The sequence below is a fragment of the Notolepis coatsorum genome (assembly GCF_963971535.1).
Source record: "Notolepis coatsorum genome assembly, chromosome: 19".
Lineage (NCBI taxonomy): Eukaryota > Metazoa > Chordata > Actinopteri > Aulopiformes > Paralepididae > Notolepis > Notolepis coatsorum.
In genome coordinates this window covers 88,623,935-88,645,592 of record NC_140183.1, presented here as the reverse complement: position 1 = coordinate 88,645,592, position 21,658 = coordinate 88,623,935, and the positions used below count along the sequence as shown (strand labels likewise).

Here is a 21,658-nt window from a genome sequence, read left to right as displayed (position 1 = left end):
TACTATTTTTCACAAACCAACAGACCGTAATACTATTTTACATGCAGTCATCACCCCAGACGTATGGTAGAGAATATCCCATGTGGACAATTCCTGCGTCTTAAGCGTATCTGTAGTGATCCTGCAGACCTAGAAAAGAAGGCAGATGATGAAATGAGCAACAGGTTTGAACAGAGGGGATACAAAGCATCGGTTGTACTGTTGTACACACAGCCAGAAATAAGACAAAACATGTACAGAGGGAGACCCTTTTGGAATCTGACAAGAAAGACACCCCAGGTAACAGAGTCATGTTTGTTTCAGAATATATTACTTCATCTCAAGTTGTTAAAAACATTATTTACAAACACTGGAACATACTCAAATGTGACCCCCATTTAAAAGACATTACATAAAAAAACATAAGGGACTCTGTTGTCAGTTCTATGTATAAATCTCCTGTAGTAAGTCATTCCAACTGCTTAAGAACAGAGCTGTGTGGTAATCACCCATGTGGTCGATGCACCCATTGTTCAAACACCATGAACACAAAGGTTTTCTACCATCCACAGTCTGGACAGGAATATAAAATAAGGGAGTTTATTAATTGTTATACAACGGCATGCAAATTTCTCGATTCTGATTGGCCATTCACACGTCTTTATTGACAACAATCCACGGTCCTGGGCTCAGGACCCGCCCACAACCAAATCACATAACCCTCCCCGGCTCACTCCGGGAGAAAACAGGATCGCGAACAACAAATGGTTATGTTGAAAGCACCATAACGACTAAATATGAAGCGATTCTGTCAAGGGGAATGTGTTAGTATTTTAAACAATGTTGGATGATGTAATTGATGGGTCTTGACTCAATCTAGAACAAAAGAAAAATCGCGGATTGATTGATAGATTAATTGATTGATTTAAATTTCTTCCTTCCTACTTTCCGACTGCAGCGTTCTCTCTCACACTGTCCGACGCTGGCGTACCCACAAACACACACATACACACACACACACACACACACACACACACACACACATACACACACACACGCACACACACACTGTGACACACACACACACACACACACACACACACACACGCACACACACACACACACACTCCTGTCTGCAACAGCGGGGGAGTCAGACTGAGAGAGAAGCAGCGCTGTTTTAAGTGAGCATGGTCTATTGAATTGATTGATTGGTTGATTGCTAATTTTATTACTGTACCCCTGGTTTCCAACTGGTTAAGTTTAGGCTAAAAGAAATAAATAAAAAAATAGGGCGAAGAAAACGTTTTTTTCCTATAGGGCAAAGAAAACGTTTTAATAAATTTTCAATCAATCATTCCAATAATACACAGTTGGATGTGTTAGTTGGTTGGATGCACTTCAAGCTGCTTCCACATGAGGCAACTTCTCTCAATCATTCCAATAATACACAGTTGGATGTGTTAGTTTGGTTGGATGCACTTCAAGCTGCTTCCACATGGAGTTGTGGGAACTACTTTTTCTGGCGGATGGTTTTTTCAATAAATCTTCGATTAATGTGTGTTTATTGTATAGAAATAAGGTTGGATGAATCTGGCAGTTGTATAAAAGCTTTACACCACGTGCAGTCGTGATTTGTGACCAATAAACCATGCCTAGGGGGGTCTAACGACCCTCGGCTGCGCCTCGGGCCTAACAACCACCCCTAGGCATGGTTTATTGGTCACAAACCACTCCTGCGTGTGATGTAATGCTTAATAACACCACACATGTCATTTACATGCTGAAATGCCCCTGTGGTAAGGTGTATGTTGGGCAAACAAAAATAAATTTGAAGGTGCGAATAGCAGAACATAAGGCAGCTATCAGGAACAACAATATGGATTATGCCATTGCCAGACACTACAAAGAGAGATATCATGGATCTACAGCCTCTCTAAGGTTCATTGGGATTGAAAAAGTCACCCTGCCACCTAGGGGCGGTGATATAAAAAAAACTTCTCCTACAGAGGGAAGCTTATTGGATTTTCACTCTAAATTCTGTGGAACCCCATGGTTTAAATGAATCCCTTGGCCTGAATCCATTTTTGTAATCACTATCCCAGGCAGTGGCGGCTCTGCCACTAGGGGCGCACGGGCGCCGACCCACCTGCTGTTAAATCAGAGAAGAAGAAAATAAAACTTTTTCGTTTTTTGTTTTATAGCCCTATAAATAATATAAACATGTTTAAAATGAATAATATTTACTCATTTTAAGTATGTTTGTATTTCCAATGCACAATATAACGTTATTATCTCAAATAAAAAACACTCGTTTTCCTGAGCAGGAAGTGACATCACGTTTTTTTATTTTTTTTTATTTTTTCGTATTTCTCGGCCCGGGCTAGACGCGATAGCGCTCTGAGTGCGCGTCACAGTTTGATCGCTGTATCCGTCACAGCCAATCAGTGCATAACGCGTTGTGCGTTGAAATATGACTATTATGTTGGAATCCGGGCGCGATTTGAAGCGGTCTAGCCAGTAGCGTCAAGAATTTCTGTAGCCGCATTTCGCGGAGACGCTCTCTGATTGGCCGACGCCAGTATTTTTTTCTGTAGCAGAATTTCACAGAGACGATCTCTGATTGGCCGAATCCAATTTCTAATGTTCCAATTCTAGGTTATTCCTAGGTTGGTCCGTTGGTGGAGATAGTTGTGTTGTTGTGAGAATGATGCAGGCAGCTGTTTGTCTTAGAGCGTGCCGTGACTGCAAGTTCTTTAGACTGTTAAGCTTAGGCACTCTTTCAAAGTTGGTTATGGTTAGAGTTTGTCTTAGAGCATGGCGATAGAACGCCAGGTAGTTTGCAGTCTGTTCGAGCGGAAATGGACAAAGGAATGTACTTGTGTTGTGCTAACAAGCTAACACTTGGCTAACAAGCTATATGGCGGATGCAGTCTGGAGACAGTGGACAGTGGTCTGGAATACATCAACAGTGGATTATACACGTTTATCAAGCTCTCCTGCCCTGGACGTTTGAACTAAACAGTGAGTCTCTCTCTCTCTCTCTCTCTCTCTCTCTCTCTCTCTCTCTCGCTCTCTCTCTCGCTATACACAGCTGTCTCCGCGAAATGCGGCTACGGAAAAAAGTATTGACTGTGCTTGCTGAGACGATAATTAATAGGCTAGCGATTCAAAACGCGCTGCTGTGTTGTGAACTATAACATTAATTTAGCTGCTGCTGATGCATAATGAATGAATGGTGAGTTGTTTAAAATGACAACATACATGTGTTAATTATTTGATTTGATTGATCCGAGAGACAGAGAGAGATTGCTCCAGAGGATCTCAGAGCATTACATTTTCAACTCGACCTATTAACGTGAACTGCGACCCACAAGGCACCAGCGGCAGCGGCCGCCACTGATCCCAGGGGTTCTGTGTAACCTTTGTGGGTGTGGTTTTAAATTGTTTGTCATTTCTAATGACTTAGGTATTTGTCACTTCTATACATATCTCATACTGTGTTATTATATATCTTTTTCAAAATGAGTCTATATGTGGTTTCTATGCATCAGATTTATATATGTGAGTTCTATGCATTACATCTTGCAAAATGATAAATGAAATGTAATAATTGAGTAGCCAATGAACTTGATATGTTACTATGTGAGGGTGGAGCATTCTGTATATGATGATTATCATTGACACCTGCTGTATAGCACCTGAGGAAGCGGAAGCGAAACGCGTTGTGCAATAAAAAAGCAAAACCAGTCCTGAGGAGTGTGCGGTCCCTTCTTTTGAAGGTATTCATTTTTTAGTTTTATATATATATATAATAAAATAAACACAAATACTTCCAGTCTTAAAAGCTTTTATTGGGCATTCTGAATATTAATCTTTCATTTGTGTACTTTACAACATTGGTTAAGAAATTAGGTATTCAACAGATTCAACAGGTCAAAATAACTAGGTTGATATTCATCATCATCATCCTCATTCAGCCACGTGATGAGCAAAAAACCTATAGGAGTGGAGAAACCTGAGGAAATATGAAAAGTATAGATTTAGTTTTGATGACGGGAAACAGTTACAGACATTTTAATGAGAACAATATATCATACTGTAGATGATTAAACTCACCGCTCTTATCAAGCCTGCCACTCCTTAGTTTCTATATCTGCAGCAGTCCTCCCACTGTCAATGCACTGATCACGAATACCACAAACGACCAGTAGGGGGCAGCACAGGAGGCTGTATAAGGCGAACAAGACAATTCCAGAGACCATCAGTCCAATAATACCATCCTTTGAAATGTAATTTCAACTTGAAATTCACATCTCCCTAAAATTACAATATGGAATTTATTCAACTAAGCCTTTAGGTCACATCATGTTCTTCTAAGATTTTGACTTGGAACATGGGCATGTGGTAAACAAGGACACACACAGTAGATGCCAAGTGAGTGAGTGAGAGTCTTCTGTGCCCATCAAAACTCAAAACACAGGTTTACTCGACGTTTTAACATGAACAACAAACGTTTCACAGCTTAAAAAGTCATATACAACTGCCATTGCCTCTATATATCAAAGGCCAAGACAATTTTCAGACTGAAGGAAGATTTCATCAATCCAATCCAAATACATTACATGTCAACAAATACATGTGGGGGGAACAGGAGTCTGTCTCACAGGATGTTAACTGTGGGTATAAGCCTCCCGTGGGCCAATTATTTCAGTCTGCATTCATTACATCCACTGCATTTATCTGAACCCATCAGTTACAGTTACTTTGAAGAAAAATATGTTGCATAGAAAACATGGCAACATTTGATGGTTATTTACGTTCAAATTTGAAATCTACCGACTTCAAGATGACATAATCAGAGCCAGCAGAGCTGGACCACATACTATTTTAACATTAACCTTTAGAGGTGAATGGTTCGAGGCGTGAACACTCCCAAACACTGGAATACACAAACATGTAGAATGTGAACTTTAACTTTTGATACTTACTAAGTACATTCAATATCAAATATTTCTCTACTTTTACGTAAGTGAAAATTTGTTTTTTAATCAATCTTTTCTCCCCCCTATTTTTTTCGTATTTTTCTCCCATCCCAATTTAGTCGTTATGCCAATTCCCTTCCTGGTCGTTTTGCCCCCTACTGTCGGCCTGGGGAGGGAGAAGACTACCACATGCCTTCCTCCGATACATGTGGAGTCAGCCAGCCGCTTCTTTTCACCTGACAGCGAGGACTCTCACCGGGGGAGTGTAACGCGTGGGAGGATCACACTATCTCCCCCAGATCCCTTCCCTGCTGAACAGGCGCCCCGACCGACCGGTAGGAGTCGCTGTTTACAACGACCAGGACACATACCCCACCGGCTTCCCACCCGCTAACACTGCCAATTGTGTTAGTAGGGACGACTGACCCAGCCGGAGGTACCGCTGACAGCTGGATTAGATCCCAGAGTCTTTGCGGTGGTAGGCGAGCGCTTAGTCCGCTGCGCAACCCAGCCGCCCCACGTAAGTAGAATTTAGAATTGTACTTAAGTAAAGGATCTGTGTACTTCTTCTACTACTATTAAGCAGTGCCAATGAAACTATCTCCTAAATGGGTGGGACCTTGTTGAAAGGTTGAACCTTACCTCTCAGATTCACAACTGTGGAGTTTTCTTGCTTTGTGACCTTATTGCTGACAGTACAGGTGTAATTCCCAGTGTTTTCTTCCTCCATCCTCTCTATGACATATAAGGACGTGTTGACATGCGTCTCGTTGCCGTTGAATGTCCAGTGGAAGGTTGCTGGTGGGACCGACTCTGCAGTGCAGCGCAGGGTTACTCTCCGGCCAGATGGAGCTGTAGGCGGTCCGTCTATTGACACGTTATGAGGTCCAACTGTACAGTAAAGAGAAATGTGTTAGGAGGATTTTATCATGGTGATTTTACCTATACACATAGCCTACTCTCAACTCTATACATACATAATGAATTAAGAACCCAACTAAACGAAATCACACCAACTAAATCACGGAATTTAGAGCGGAAAATGTATTTTCTAAAGATATACAGTAAAGAAATTATAATAATAAAAGCTCCAATATACTTTATGTGTTGTTCTTGCATTGACATGATTGTTCACAACTATTCTACTCCATCACCATTTCATCAAGACTAATAATAATACTCAGTATGTATAGTTGACAGTGAGATGATGGGTAGGATAATACTAGGAATACTTCTTACAGAGATAAGTACAGTTGACAGTGAAACAGAGATCAGTACATACAGTTGACAGTGAAACAGAGATCACATACTGTTGACAGTGAAACAGAGATCAGTACAGTTGACAGTGAAATAGAGATCACATACAGTTGACAGTGAAACAGAGATCACATACAGTTGACAGTGAAACAGAGATCACATACTGTTGACAGTGAAACAGAGATCAGTACAGTTGACAGTGAAATAGAGATCACATACTGTTGACAGTGAAACAGAGATCACATACTGTTGACAGTGAAACAGAGATCACATACAGTAGACCAGGGGTGGCCAACCCGCGGCTCGCGAGCCGCATGCGGCTCTTTGCCCGTCAATGTGCGGCTCTTCCATCCATAATTTTTTTTTTTTTTTTTTTTACTTTTTTTTTTTTTTTTTTTCTTTTTTAATGTCACTCATTCAATAAGGACGTAGAATAAACATTTACAATTTTTTTTAAATGGTCCATTTGCATGTTCTTGGTATCTGAATCTAGGGACATTATATGGATCAGTGTCAGAAATAGTGTGTCTGTTACTAGGCTTGAGTAAATTGTAATGAACCAAAGGAGAATATCAATTCTATTTAAAAAAAAAATTATCTTTGACTGTAAATAACACCATGCTAAAATTGACCAGACCTGAAAAATCTAAGCAAATGAATAAAGGGAAGATGATTAAACAGAAGGTTTTGTAGATACAGTACTGAATTCTGCCATCTTTTTTATAATGTAAATTTCTCCACCATTTTTCATCATATTGCAACACCGTTTTTTGCAAGACGTTCACAGAAAGGTAGAGAAACTAACTGCGTTCTGTTTTATGGCAATAACGTTCAGGTTTGTGGGAGATAATCCCAAAAAATAAGAGAAATTAAAAAGTAAATCCAGAAGTCAGATGATTGACAGGGGCTGGTGTGAGCTGGGTAGGGTCGTTTTTCGAAATTTGAAAGCCCTGAGTCTCTTCCTTCAAAAGACTACACTCACTTTTGGCTGTGCCACTTCCTCCTGTCAATATGCGCCGGTTTCCGACTCAATGCCCTGAGATTTCTATAATCTTATATTTCACTAATAACAGTTAAAATAATTGGTAAACAAACATAATGCTGAAAATATACACTTTTACTGTATATCTCGGGCTTAAGAGGTTAACCCTGTGAGGCCCAAATTAAAAAGAAATTAGCAACTTCAGAGGCCAGAGGGTGGGACATATAAACACATTTACTATCAAATAGCATTGTGAGGCTGAACAACAGGACCAATTGACTATACATGTGCTTAAAGGGGAACTATCTTATAAATGGCTTTTTTCAGTGTTTACCATTGTTTCTTAGCTATGTGGACTTATATTAATAGGATATATGTCTCTAATTCTCATATTGGCGAATTCTTCCAATTCTCCTCTCACAATATTCACCCTCACTGAACTGAGTCATCTGAAAATGTGCATATCTGTGATGTCAGAGATTTCTCAGCTGCATAATAATGTGGCAGTTGATGTGGCAGTTGGCATCAGGCCACACAGTGGTTGGAGCCCAGCCTCAAAACGGCTTAAGATCTTGAGGTAGAAAAATGCGGTTTTTAGTACTTGATTAGAAATACAAAACAATGCATTTTTTTTGAAAAAAACCTAGGTGTTCCATAGACTCACAGGAATTGTGTAAAAGTGCCCAAATAGTGAAAGAAATAGTAAAATAGTTCCCCTTTAACATTTTTTAAATAAACATTATTTTTTTAAATGGCTAAAAGTGATTTTGTAATTTTGCAACCGTGGGTCTCACAGGGTACTTTTAACCCTGTGAGGCCCAAATAAAAAAGACATTAGCAACTTCAGAGGCCAGAGGGTGAGACCTATAAACACATGAAGGGTGCCGTGACTGAAAAAAAAGGTTGAGAAACGCTGGTATATGGTGTGGCTCTTTGTGGTACCACAGTCATTTTTTTGTGGCTCTTAGTCTCTGACTGGTTGGCCACCCCTGCAGTAGACAGTGAAACAGAGATCAGTACATACTGTACAGTAGACAGTGAAACAGAGATCAGTACAGTAGACAGTGAAACAGAGATCAGTACATACTGTACAGTAGACAGTGAAACAGAGATCAGTACATACTGTACAGTAGACAGTGAAACAGAGATCACATACAGTTGACAGTGAAACAGAGATCAGTACATACTGTACAGTAGACAGTGAAACAGAGATCACATACAGTTGACAGTGAAACAGAGATCAGTACAGTTGACAGTGAAACAGAGATCACATACTGTTGACAGTGAAACAGAGATCACATACAGTTGACAGTGAAACAGAGATCACATACTGTTGACAGTGAAACAGAGATCACATACAGTTGACAGTGAAACAGAGATCACATACAGTTGACAGTGAAACAGAGATCACATACAGTTGACAGTGAAACAGAGATCACATACAGTTGACAGTGAAACAGAGATCACATACAGTTGACAGTGAAACAGAGATCAGTACAGTTGACAGTGAAACAGAGATCACATACAGTTGACAGTGAAACAGAGATCACATACAGTTGACAGTGAAACAGAGATCACATACAGTTGACAGTGAAACAGAGATCACATACAGTTGACAGTGAAACAGAGATCACATACAGTAGACAGTGAAACAGAGATCAGTACATACTGTACAGTAGACAGTGAAACAGAGATCACATACAGTAGACAGTGAAACAGAGATCAGTACATACTGTACAGTAGACAGTGAAACAGAGATCACATACAGTTGACAGTGAAACAGAGATCAGTACATACTGTACAGTTGACAGTGAAACAGAGATCACATACAGTTGACAGTGAAACAGAGATCACATACAGTAGACAGTGAAACAGAGATCAGTACATACTGTACAGTTGACAGTGAAACACAGATCAGTACATACAGTACAGTAGACAGTGAAACAGAGATCAGTACAGTTGACAGTGAAACACAGATCAGTACAGTTGACAGTGAAACAGAGATCACATACAGTAGACAGTGAAACAGAGATCAGTACATACTGTACAGTAGACAGTGAAACAGAGATCACATACAGTTGACAGTGAAACAGAGATCAGTACATACAGTTGACAGTGAAACAGAGATCAGTACATACAGTTGACAGTGAAACAGAGATCAGTACATACAGTTGACAGTGAAACACAGATCAGTATACAGTTGACAGTGAAACACAGATCAGTACATACTGTACAGTTGACAGTGAAACAGAGATCAGTACATACAGTTGACAGTGAAACACAGATCAGTACATACAGTTGACAGTGAAACAGAGATCAGTATACAGTTGACAGTGAAACAGAGATCAGTATACAGTTGACAGTGAAACAGAGATCAGTATACAGTTGACAGTGAAACACAGATCAGTACATACTGTACAGTAGACAGTGAAACAGAGATCAGTACATACAGTTGACAGTGAAACACAGATCAGTACATACTGTACAGTAGACAGTGAAACAGAGATCAGTATACAGTTGACAGTGAAACAGAGATCAGTACATACAGTTGACAGTGAGCTGATGGGTTGCAGTCATGGTGCTGACTGGGTTGCTGACTCGACACTGATAGCTGCCGTGGTTGGTGCTGTGGACGGGACGTATGTAGACTGTCCTGTTGCTCATGGACACGGTGACTCTGTCACTGCGGTAGAGTGGGTGGCCATCCTTCATCCATTCTCTGGTTGTGATGGAGCCTGAAGCATCACAGCTTAGGTTGGTGAAGCTTTTATATTCTATCAGGGTGGCGCGGGGACTGGTGATGGTGGCTCCTGTTATCAATGCTGCAAGAAGACAGATGAGCATATGAAACCACTGAGAATACTACGTACAGTGATATACTAACGAAACAAGGAGAAGGAGACACAAGTCATAGATGTGAATCGTATTTCCTGTGAGCTGCCACTAATGGCAGAGTGGCTAACCATGAGTGAGTTACTGCATGAGTGAGTTAATGACATCACCGCCAGTTATATAGATGCACTTCGCATCAAAAAAGGAAATAGGCAACCTTCTTTTCGTCTGTTGACAGATACTGTGGTCCTGTGTACAAAAGGCTCTCTCTCTCTCTCTCTCTCTCTCTCTCTCTCTCTCTCTCTCTCTCTCTCTCTCTCTCTCTCTCTCTCTCTCTCTCTCTCTCTCTCTCTCTCGCTCTGTCTCTCTCTCTCTCTCTCTCTCTCGCTCTCTCGCTCTCTCTCTCAGGGGCGTAGGTTTGCTTTGAGCTTTGGTGGAAACACTTAATATGAATAGACCTTTTCTTTGCACTAATTTGAATGTAAATACTGTTTTTTAGCTACAAAGACCATCAGATGATCCTTCTTTAATTAACCTCCTGAACTGATGCATTCGGCCTACATGTGCACTTGCTGCATACAAATTGATAGCATATTAGCCCCCCCCCCCCAAAAAAAAGCTTACCAAAAGAAAGAAAATTATTTCAGAGATTAAATAGCCTACAGGCGTGCCTATGACCTTTCTATAATGGTCACTGACACATTAGGATGTAAGATTTACAACACGTTTGGTTCTGCTTATGAGGTGGTCAGGCAACAATACAAACAGATAAAAGAAGCAGGATGACTTCCACCCACTTCAAATTCCACCCACTTGCTCTCATGCTAGATAACCCATAGGTGTAGTGTAGTGTAGGACTACAACTCCCCTGATGTTAAGGTGTCACATGTCTTGCTTATCATTGGTTACTGTTACGTGAACCAGAGGCGCCTCGGAGCGCTCTGTGTCAGAATAAGGCAGCAGCCAGAGGGACTGGCTGCGGGTTTCACTGTTTACCTGTATGAATACCAACTGTGAATAAAGCACAACTGAGCACTACCACGGTCTCTTCTATTAAGATACTACAGTGGCGACGAGGATAAAGGAAAACACACGTTTGTGTCCACCTCGGAAATAGAGGTTGTAGGCTTGTAGCCGAAGAAAGAATAATAGTCAAGCTAGCTTCCACGTTTTTTTTTCTCTCTTGGAACTCGTGGCGGGGAAGTGCAAAAAGGAATGGCGCTGTACAGTCTAGAAACGGGACTGGTGTTTGATGAGACGATAGAGACATTTGAAGCCTATGAAGAGAGACTTCAGCAGTTTTTCATCGCAAACAACATCGCGGCAGGCCGGCAAAGGGCTGTGTTTCTCTCCATGGTAGGAGCTAAAACGTTTACATTGCTCAAGGATTTGGTGGCGCCGGACAGGCCAGGCGACGTGGACTTGAAGGACTTGTTAACGGCAGTGAGAGCCTATTTTTCACCAAAGAAGAATGTGCTAGCAGAGAGGTATACGTTCAGAAATCGCAAACAGCTCTCTGGTGAATCGCTCACGGAATATGTGGCGGCATTGAAAGGATTGGCTTCTTGGTGTGCATTTGGAACATCAATGGAAGAGCAGCTTCGTGACCAGTTTATCTGCGGTATCACAAGTAACGATCTGCGCAGTAAGCTGCTGAATGCAGCTTGTGATGGGGTTTTAGCGTGGACCAAGACGCTGGAGATCACCAACAACTATGAATGCACCGTGGTCAGCATGAAAAGGTTTGTCCCAGAGCCGCAGTTCAGAACCGACAGAGTGGAGATGACGGGAAGACAACGTGAAGACGCTACGGGAGGACAGCGACCACCGAGAGCAGGAACAGAGCAGAAGAGCGGCAATGCGTCGGAATGTAACCGCTGCAACGGGAGAGGGCATTCGGCGGGAGATTGTCGCTACAAGGATTTCCAGTGTCGGTTTTGCAAGACGACGGGGCATCTGGAGAGGGCTTGCAGGAAGAGGGGCCAATTCAACGGACAAGATCAGCGAGGGAGAGCAACGCGCGCGGCCCAGCACAGAGGAGGAGGAGGAGTCAACATGATCTCAGAGACTGAACATGAACAGGCAGAGTACGGGTCCGGTTCAGAGGAACAGACTCAAATGGGACTGTATACAGTCCGACCTAATATGGATTGTGAGTATGAGAAACCATACAATGTGTTTGTGAAATGTAATGATCAGAAAATATGTATGGAGGTGGATACAGGTGCCGCGTTGTCAGTCATATCAGAGAGTATGTACCATGCCAAGTTCAAAAATGTAACATTACTTCCATGTATGACTAAGTTGAAAACGTACACAGATGAGCCATTGGAGCTAATGGGGAAGATAATGGTCACAGTTGAGAGTGGGGAACAGAAGTTGCAGTTACCCTTAGTGGTAGCCAGGGGGCGGGGTCCTGCACTCATGGGTCGTAATTGGATAAGACCATTAAACCTAGACTGGTCTAAGGTCAACAGGATAGGGGATCCGGTGGAGTCCCTGTGTCAGACATATATGCAGGTATTTGGCAATGGTTTGGGTAAAGTGACAGGGGTTAAGGCTAAAATGTATGTGTCCCCACATGCAAAACCTAGGTTTTGCAAAGCCAGATGCCCGTAGGTCTGTTCCTTATGCTTTGAGGGAAGCTGTAAACAAACAGCTAGATGACTTGGAGAAGCAAGGGGTTATTTCTCCAGTGCCACACAGTGAGTGGGCAGCACCCATAGTGAATATTCCAAAGAGAGACAACACAGTTCGCATATGTGGGGACTACAAAGAAACAGTAAATCCATTTCTGGATGTAGATCAGTATCCTCTTCCCAGAACACAAGACCTATTTGCCAAGTTAGCAGGAGGGAAACATTTTACAAAGCTAGATTTGACACAGGCATATCAGCAGATGGAATTAGAAGAGGAGAGCAAGAAATACTTAACAATCAACACACCAAAAGGGTTGTACAGATACAATCGCTTGCCTTATGGGGTAGCCAGCGCTCCAGCCATATTTCAACGAACAATGGATCAACTGCTGCAAGGGTTAGATGGGGTAGTCTGTTTTCTAGACGACATATTGGTGACAGGCAATGACACAGACAGTCATATGAAAAATCTAGAAAGGGTACTGCAGAGGTTGGATCAATATGGGCTGAGAGTAAACAAGGGAAAGTGTGCTTTCTTTCAGGACAGTGTGTGCTATTTGGGCCATCGCATAGATGCGCAGGGGTTACACCCCCTTCAGGAGAAAACGGAGGCCATTGAAAAGGCCCCTGTGCCCAAAAACACCACAGAGTTGAGGGCGTTTCTGTCTTTGTTAACCTACTATGGGAAATTCATGCCTTCTTTATCTACACAGATAAAACCTATGACAGAACTACTACAGAAAGGACAGGAATGGGTCTGGTCAAAGCAGCGTCAAGAGGCTTTTGAGAGAACCAAGAAGATGCTGACAGCAGCACCAGTGCTAGCGCATTTTGACCCCCAGTTACCAGTGATAATGGCCTGTGATGCTTCCCCATACGGGATAGGGGCGGTGATATCACACAAGCTACCAGATGGCAGTGAGCAGCCAATAGCATATGCCTCACGGACCCTGTCCAAGGCAGAGGTAAATTATGCGCAAATAGAGAAGGAGGCCCTCAGTATAATTTTTGGAGTAAAAAAGTTCCATGAATATTTGTATGGTCGAAAATTTACCTTCTGTACAGACCATCAGCCACTGGTCAAGATCTTAGGACCAAAGACAGGTGTTCCCACATTAGCAGCAGCAAGACTGCAGAGATGGGCCCTAATTCTAGCAGCCTACCAGTACGATATTCAGTATAAGGCCGCCCTGACACATGGGAATGCGGATGCATTATCTAGGTTACCGATGCAGGCAGAGGCACAAGAGTGTAGCCCGGACTTCAGAGTCTCGTTCTTAGATGAGATCCCTATCTCTGCTAGAGAGATTGCAGAGCACACCAAGAGTGATGCAGTAATGAGAACAGTGAAAGATTTCACACAGAAAGGGTGGCCTAAGCATGTCACAGAGGAGGAACTAAAACCATACTGGGTGAGACGTACAGAACTGTCTGTAGAGAGTGATTGTGTGATGTGGGGTTTTAGAGTGGTCATTCCTCCCGTACTGAGGTCACAAATGTTAAAAGAGTTACATGACGATCACCTGGGTATAGTGAGAATGAAGACCAGAGCACGTAGCCATTTTTGGTGGCCAAACCTGGACAGAGACATTGAAAACCTGGTGGCCACATGTAACCCTTGTCAACTGACTAGGAACACACCACCGACGGCTCCGGTGCATGCATGGACTGGGGCAGTGAGACCGTGGCAGAGGGTCCACGTGGATTTTGCAGACAAAGGCAAACATAAGTTCATGGTGTTAACAGACAGTTTCTCTAAGTGGCCGGAAGTGTCATTGATGATGACAACGACAGCGGAGAAAACAGTGGAGGTTCTGAGGGGGTTCTTCGCAAACTATGGACTGCCAGAGGAACTGGTGTCAGACAATGGCCCCCCATTTCAGTCACGGACATTTCAGGACTTTCTCAGGAACAATGGGGTGAAACACACACGGTCGCCGCCGTACCACCCTGCCTCTAATGGGGCTGCAGAGCGCCTGGTGCAGAATCTGAAAAAGGCGCTGGAAAAAGCAAAGAGTCAGAGTATCACAACGCAGCACTCTATTCAAGACTTTTTGTTTTGTTACAGGAGCACCCCCCATTGTGTGACGGGTAAAACACCGGCAGAACTGTTCTTGGGACGGAAACTGAGAACGAGACTGTCGCTGATACAGCCCAGCGGTGCAGAGACGGGACAACAGAGCACACAGCGGAGCCCGGAGGGACCGCAGAAGAGGGTCCGATCATTTCAACCTCACCAGCGGGTGTTGGTGAAAAACTATGGGGGAGGGGAAGGAGAAAAGTGGGTTCATGGGAGGATTGTGAGGCCATTAGGCCCGGTTACATACATGGTTGAGGTTCAAAACAAAGTATGTAAAAGACATGTGAATCAAATGGTGTCAACTAAGTTACCACAGCCTGAAACGGAAGAGCGAGTAATACTAGGGCCTGATGGTCCTCAGGTCAGGGGAAGTAGTAGACCAAAACGAAATGCAAAACCCCCAGACAGATTAGATCTGTAATCTCAGGAATCAGGGTAGGGGAGGAGTGTAGTGTAGTGTAGGACTACAACTCCCCTGATGTTAAGGTGTCACATGTCTTGCTTATCATTGGTTACTGTTACGTGAACCAGAGGCACCTCGGAGCGCTCTGTGTCAGAATAAGGCAGCAGCCAGAGGGACTGGCTGCGGGTTTCACTGTTTACCTGTATGAATACCAACTGTGAATAAAGCACAACTGAGCACTACCACGGTCTCTTCTATTAAGATACTACAATAGGCTACAGTATAGGATGCATTTTTGTTGGATCAGCCTATAGCAGATGATGTATAGAGGCGAGGGAGGGAGAAAGGTCCATGTTGTTGATTGGATATTGCAGATAAGTCAAGTCAAGTCAAGTAATTTATTTATATAGCACATTTAAAAAACCAAAGTGCTGTACAATAAAAGCTTAAAATCAATGTCCTAATATAAAATACACAAATACAAAAATACAAAAAGGCACAGCAGGACAAGACAGTACATTCAGAGAATAGGATAATAGGATAGCTTGCTGATAGGTCCTTGATGCAGCTTGTCAACCTACACTATCTTCTAATTTGTAAACTTGTAAACATGGTAAAGCCATTTGTTACTAGTTTTTGGTAGTGCTCTATAAACCACGCATTTAATAGAGGTACCAAAGATTCTTATCTGTAATGTCGTCAAACATTCAGTATTGTACTTTGTTTACTTTTTCTGCTTACCTCTGGCTCTGCCAAGAGAGGTTTGGATGAATCATAGGTATATAGTAACCTATTATGCTGTTAATTTATCCATACTTCTCTGGACAAAACCGTAGGTGTGGCCAACACAATGACCACATCCCCTGTCCTCACTCAACCCCCGACCCACATGTCAGACAGAAACCAAAAATATAAAAGAAGTGCAATATGAAGAGGAGCACTTTTGCTTTATTCCAGATTTTACTTTACAGTACTTTTTCTTTAACCCTTTCACTAGTGTGTGGTAGTGAAAGGTCAACCTTCTGTAGTGTGGTTGTGAAAGGGTTAACACTTTGTTGTGTGGCAGTGAAAGGGTTAACCCTCTGTATGGTCACAGTGAAAGGGTTAACCATTTTGGTAGTGTGGTAGTGAAAGGGTCAAGGTTTAAAAAATAAAGCACAGCAAACAATACAATGGACCCACCATACACATTTAGCGTGGTGGCTCCCTGTGTCTGCAGCCCTCCATCTGGTATAATGGTGACAGTATACTCCCCACTGTCCGCCATCATCAGGTTCCTGAGCTCCAGCGTGCCGGTGGCTCGGTCCAGTGTGATCCTGTTGGCATGTCCAGGCTCAGTTATGTTGACGCTGGTCGAGGTGATGATCATGGCCCCTTTCAAGCTCCAGCTGACGGAGAGGAAGGGCCTTGTCGCAGGGCGAAGCGTGGTGGTGAACTTCACTTTGCCTCCCACTGCTCCACTCAGAGGTCCAGCTGGTAGGATTCCATCACCCACACACACACCTGAGGAGAAGACAATACTGTTTTTACTGCTTTTTTTTTCTACTTTTTTCTCCTCCCTTTTTCTGTATTTTTCTCCCATCCCAATTTAGTCGTTATGCCAATTCCCCCCTCACCTTCCTGGTCGTTGCGTGCATTTCCCCCCCACTTGCCGGTCTAGGGAGCCCTGAAGTCTATCACATGCTTCCTCCGACACATGTGGAGACAGCCTCTTTTCACCTGACAGCGAGGACTCTCACTGGGGAGGTGTAACGCGTGGGAGGATCACACTACCCTCCCCAGTTCCCTCCCTCACTGTGCAGGCGCCCTGACCGACCTGTAGGAGTCGCTGTTTACAACAACCAGGATACACCCCACCGGCTTCCCACCCATTGACACCGCCAATTGTATCAGTATGGACGACCGACCAAGCCGGAAGCACCGCTGACAGCCGGATTTGATACCAGTGTCTCGTGCGGTGGTAGGCAGACGCTTAGTCCGCTGCACTACCCGGCCGCCCCTTATTTTACTGCTTATTGTAGAAGTGCCTTATTTGAGCAGTAGTCTGGCAAATAGCCTTAGATTACTTGTTCAGAAATAAGACAAGAATATCCTTGTGGCATGGTGGCCACATGTTTAGATAGATTGTTCCATAAGTGGAAGGTCAGGCATCCCTGTCAATGTGTCACACATTTGAATACTTTATTTGGTTCCACAAATTATATGACATAAACAGGTAATCAAATATATCGGGGCCAAGCAGCACTGAACAGTTATATTAAGGGTAGGTACACATAGCACCTCCTTCTCCACGCGGCTAAGCTGCCAATAATAGCTGAGACAGCTATACAGACATTTGTTTGGCGTTTCTCTTTGACATTGCAGCAATTCTCAGACCGCTCATGGTGCATTTATATACATGGCCAAGACTTCCGAATATAAGTATAATATATCTACACTTGTACACAAGGCTGATTATCACATCGAACAATGGTTGGTATTTTATATACTTGTCCTGGAACGCCTGGTCCATGTACAGGTCAAAGGCACAGCCTACTTCTAAGATCAGCACCTCCATACACACACACACACACACACACACACACGCACGCACGCACGCACACACACACACACACACACACACACACACACACACACGCACGCACGCACGCACACACACACACACACACACACACACACACACACACACACACACACACACACACACACACACACACACACACACACACTGCACTTTACACACACTACACACCGTAACCACACTAGATAAAGTGTAATATCATGTTTATACAGTATTTTCAGTGCTATTTGTATTGCTTTTATTGTCTGTTTTGTTGTATTGTCATTGCTGGGTTATGGAACCAAACACAAATATTTTCACTCAACTGTACTATGTTCAGACAATGTGACAATAAATAATTAGGGTTGTCAAAGTTAGTGTGTATTCATGTTTTCTTTTCTTCTGGATTGTCCATACCAGTTCATATATCAAGAAAAATAAATGTCATTCTGGTGACAGACTTCTTCAGACAAACATGTCTGAGTAGATTTTAATTACTTAAAGTTAATGACATACACTTCTTTTATGTACTGTATGAGTATGTGTCTGTCCCCCAATATGTCTATACAATGAAAATAACATGGTACTTTGTGAGAGGGGGAAAGAGATAACTTTAGTTTTACTGTACAAAAGTATATTAGTCGCTAAAATGTTGGCAAGAGATTAACATTGGACTCCATTCAATTGGATTTGTGACACTTGTGACACTGTTTTTATTCCGCATAGTAGAAGGAGATGTTTTTGTGATTTTTCCCCATGTGAGGTTGGACACAATAACCAATTGTGTGATTTGCTTTAGATGTGCGAGAAATCCAGGGAATGTTTGAGTAATGGAAAATGTAGCTTACCAATGTACTTGCGACACATTGAGGTTCATCATTTGGTTTTAATGCTTAACAAACAGGGGATGTTTTAGTGAACATTTATAAGAGTAAAGTTGGACACTACATTATATGAGTACTCATATTACTGAGTAATGTTACATTTAGCAGGTAAATGGTAAATGGCTGCTCTTTTATATAGCGCTTTTATCCAAAGCGCTTTACAATTTGTTACTCACATTTTTACCCATTCACTCACACATTCACACACCGACAGCAGAGTGCCATGCAAGGTGCCAACCTGCTCATTGGGAGCAATTAGGGGTTAAGTGTCTTGCTCAAGGACACATCGACACGCTGCCCGGGAGGAGCGGGAATCGAACCGGGAACCTCCGGATTGCCAGACGACTGCTATACCTCCTGTCGCCCAAGAGCAGGTCAATATGGCCATCTGTTATTGCCTATTGGACTTTGCCATGTTATGATTGCAGCATATGTATTTGATGCTAAATAAAGTACCATTGTTTTTCTGGACAATATTTGTCATTTTGGTTATTTATTTTATTTAATAAACATAGATTTGCATTAAGTAAGCATATCTGTCCACTCCCATGTTGATAAGAATATTAAACATTAGAAAGAATTCCCTTTAAGGTACATTTTTAACATAAAGAATGTGCGATTAATATTCAATTAATCAGTTAACTATGGACAATAATGCGATTAATTGTGATTATATATTTGAATCGATTGACAGCCCTAATAATAATATAAATTGATAATAATAATATTTTATTATATTCTATTGAGCATGACATTGAACCCCTACCCGCTCCAGGGGAACCATAACATGGCTGAGCCTAGACACTGACCTCTCTGGTGAAATGTACATGTATGATTATCAGGGGGATATGCAAAAAAACATTTCCCTGAGATGATTATTTATATCCTATGAAAAAAGAATCTAGCCTAACTCATGGTCATGAATATGATTCGATTGGTCAGTAGCAGTCATATGACATATATTTGATTTGATTAATTTGAAAAGCAGTAAAAACATATTTACAGCAAATCGAGGATGTCAAAAGAAAGTTGTGGGACTTATTTCCATTGAGGTCCTCATACAATTAACAGTTAATATAAAGATACATTACAATACAAAACATGAAATATGACATATATTGTACATACACAACAACATGTGCTCCCTCGTTTCTATGCTAATGACCCTCTATAGGGAAACCTTTTCTAAAATACCAGCTTTTATCTGCTGCGACACTGATGTTGAGATCGTTCCACTGTGTGGCACCTATGTACTGTATGTAAATGAACCCTTTCCCACTTTACTGTTAAAAGCAGGATGGCTCATATCTGCTACGCACAATATAACATTGCTAATATACAATTATATTATAACATCATTGAATTCAGGCTTACCTGAAAAGATCAGCACCATAGCAGTTGTAAGTATCTGGAAGTCCATGGTTAACAATGGTTTCATCTGTTCTTGTCAAATAGTCCTGTCTGAGGTGGACGGCATGGAGACTCATGAGGGTCCACTGTTCTTTTATTGTCCCCAACACACACACACGTAGACATACACACACACAAAACACACACACACACACGTAGACATACACACACACAAAACACACACACACACACACACACACACACACACACACACACACACACACGCGCACACACACACACACACACACACGGATCTGGTCCAGCCCCTTGCCCGATAATGAAGAGGCAAAAACTACGTTTACGATACTGCTATGTACATACTCTGAAACCCCTGTGGGTATAATGCCCAGTCAGAGGTCTCTGAGGGTCAGGTTGACAAACTCTGGACCACTTGTTTTTGAAGAAACGTCCTATGATCAAAGGAATGGTGGTCAGTGTCTGGGGATCTGTAGATCCATCACCTAAGGGACACCCGATTCTTAGTCATAATTAATTCCACTTCGTCTCCATTAGAATCCAAAATAGCAATTATGTATATAATGGAACAATTTGTTTCCTACAATCCAGATATATAGAGATAATGTCCCTTCATCGCCCAAACCCTGTGACAAAACCACAGCCTCCATAATGCCTTACCACCCCTAATCATTCAAATACTATGCATCATCTATTGATCCTCAAACACCAGGAAGCACACTGAAAATATCCGGTTGAGGACTAAATAATGGGCCCTCAGATGTGTATCGTACATCACGTTTACAACCTCTTAAGTGAGTATACATTGAACAACTCTCATAGAGTTGTGTTTGAGAAGAGGCAGTCGTCCACTGCATTCCAACAGAAGGAAGATCAAAGGCATCACAGGTTATGCTGCAGGGAGCAGGACACAGGAGACACTCAGCCTCCATCAGACGTGGTTTAGAAACAGCCCACTGATTCCAGATCTGGAAGTCAAGATGTCACTAAATAAACCTTGCTTATCAATCTGATGAAATGGGATGCCATTTCAGAAAGACATGAGTTTTTAAAGTCTATTTTCTCTCTCTTTCAATTTTAACAAGGTTTCTGCACAGAGAAATTGTGGTCTCGTGAAAATCTATCTGAAACTGGTCACGCATGACTCAGGTCAGCCAAAACAATGTGGTATTGTAAATGTACTGGTCTTTGTGTCGCCTTTGAGGATGAGACTTCAGTCAACATGGAGTAGTAGGACCATTATGTGTCACACAAAACAATGCACTATTGTCAGGCTTGGGAAGGTTGCTTTCAAAATGTAATCCATGACAGATTACTGATTACTTGATGTAATCAGCAATACAATCCAGTGGATTCCTTCAACACAGTAATTAGGGCTGGGAAATATGGTCAAAATATGATGTTACAATAGTTTTCTTATTTTTGATGGTATAATGATCATTTTCATTTTTTCCAGTGCAAATTACAGTGCAGTTTGACAATACAATTATCATGGTGTTTTCATTAGAAGGGTATATTTAATTCAATTTAAATGGCAAAATAATACTGCTGCAAGAAAGAATATTTATATTAACATAAATAATACATGATTTCTATATTGATGATGGTATATAGATAAATATATTAGTTGTAATTTATGTATGTGTGTGTATATGTGTGTGTGCGTATGTGTGA

The 21,658-nt window shown here is 42.1% G+C and overlaps 1 protein-coding gene across 1 annotated transcript in view; it reads right to left on the bottom strand.

Annotated features, from left to right (window-relative positions):
• LOC311246621 (cell adhesion molecule CEACAM2-like) overlaps positions 1–20,018 on the bottom strand; it is a gene marked incomplete at both ends in the record, with an annotated part of 43,185 nt that extends 23,167 nt beyond the window's left edge. The window contains 4 exons of the mRNA XM_084336769.1: positions 5,604–5,852; positions 9,747–10,022; positions 16,337–16,657; positions 19,973–20,018. Of these exons, the coding sequence (XP_084192895.1) occupies positions 5,604–5,852; positions 9,747–10,022; positions 16,337–16,657; positions 19,973–20,018 (892 nt within the window). The remainder of the gene's footprint in view (positions 1–5,603; positions 5,853–9,746; positions 10,023–16,336; positions 16,658–19,972) is intronic.
• Between the last annotated feature and the right edge of the window lie 1,640 nt (positions 20,019–21,658).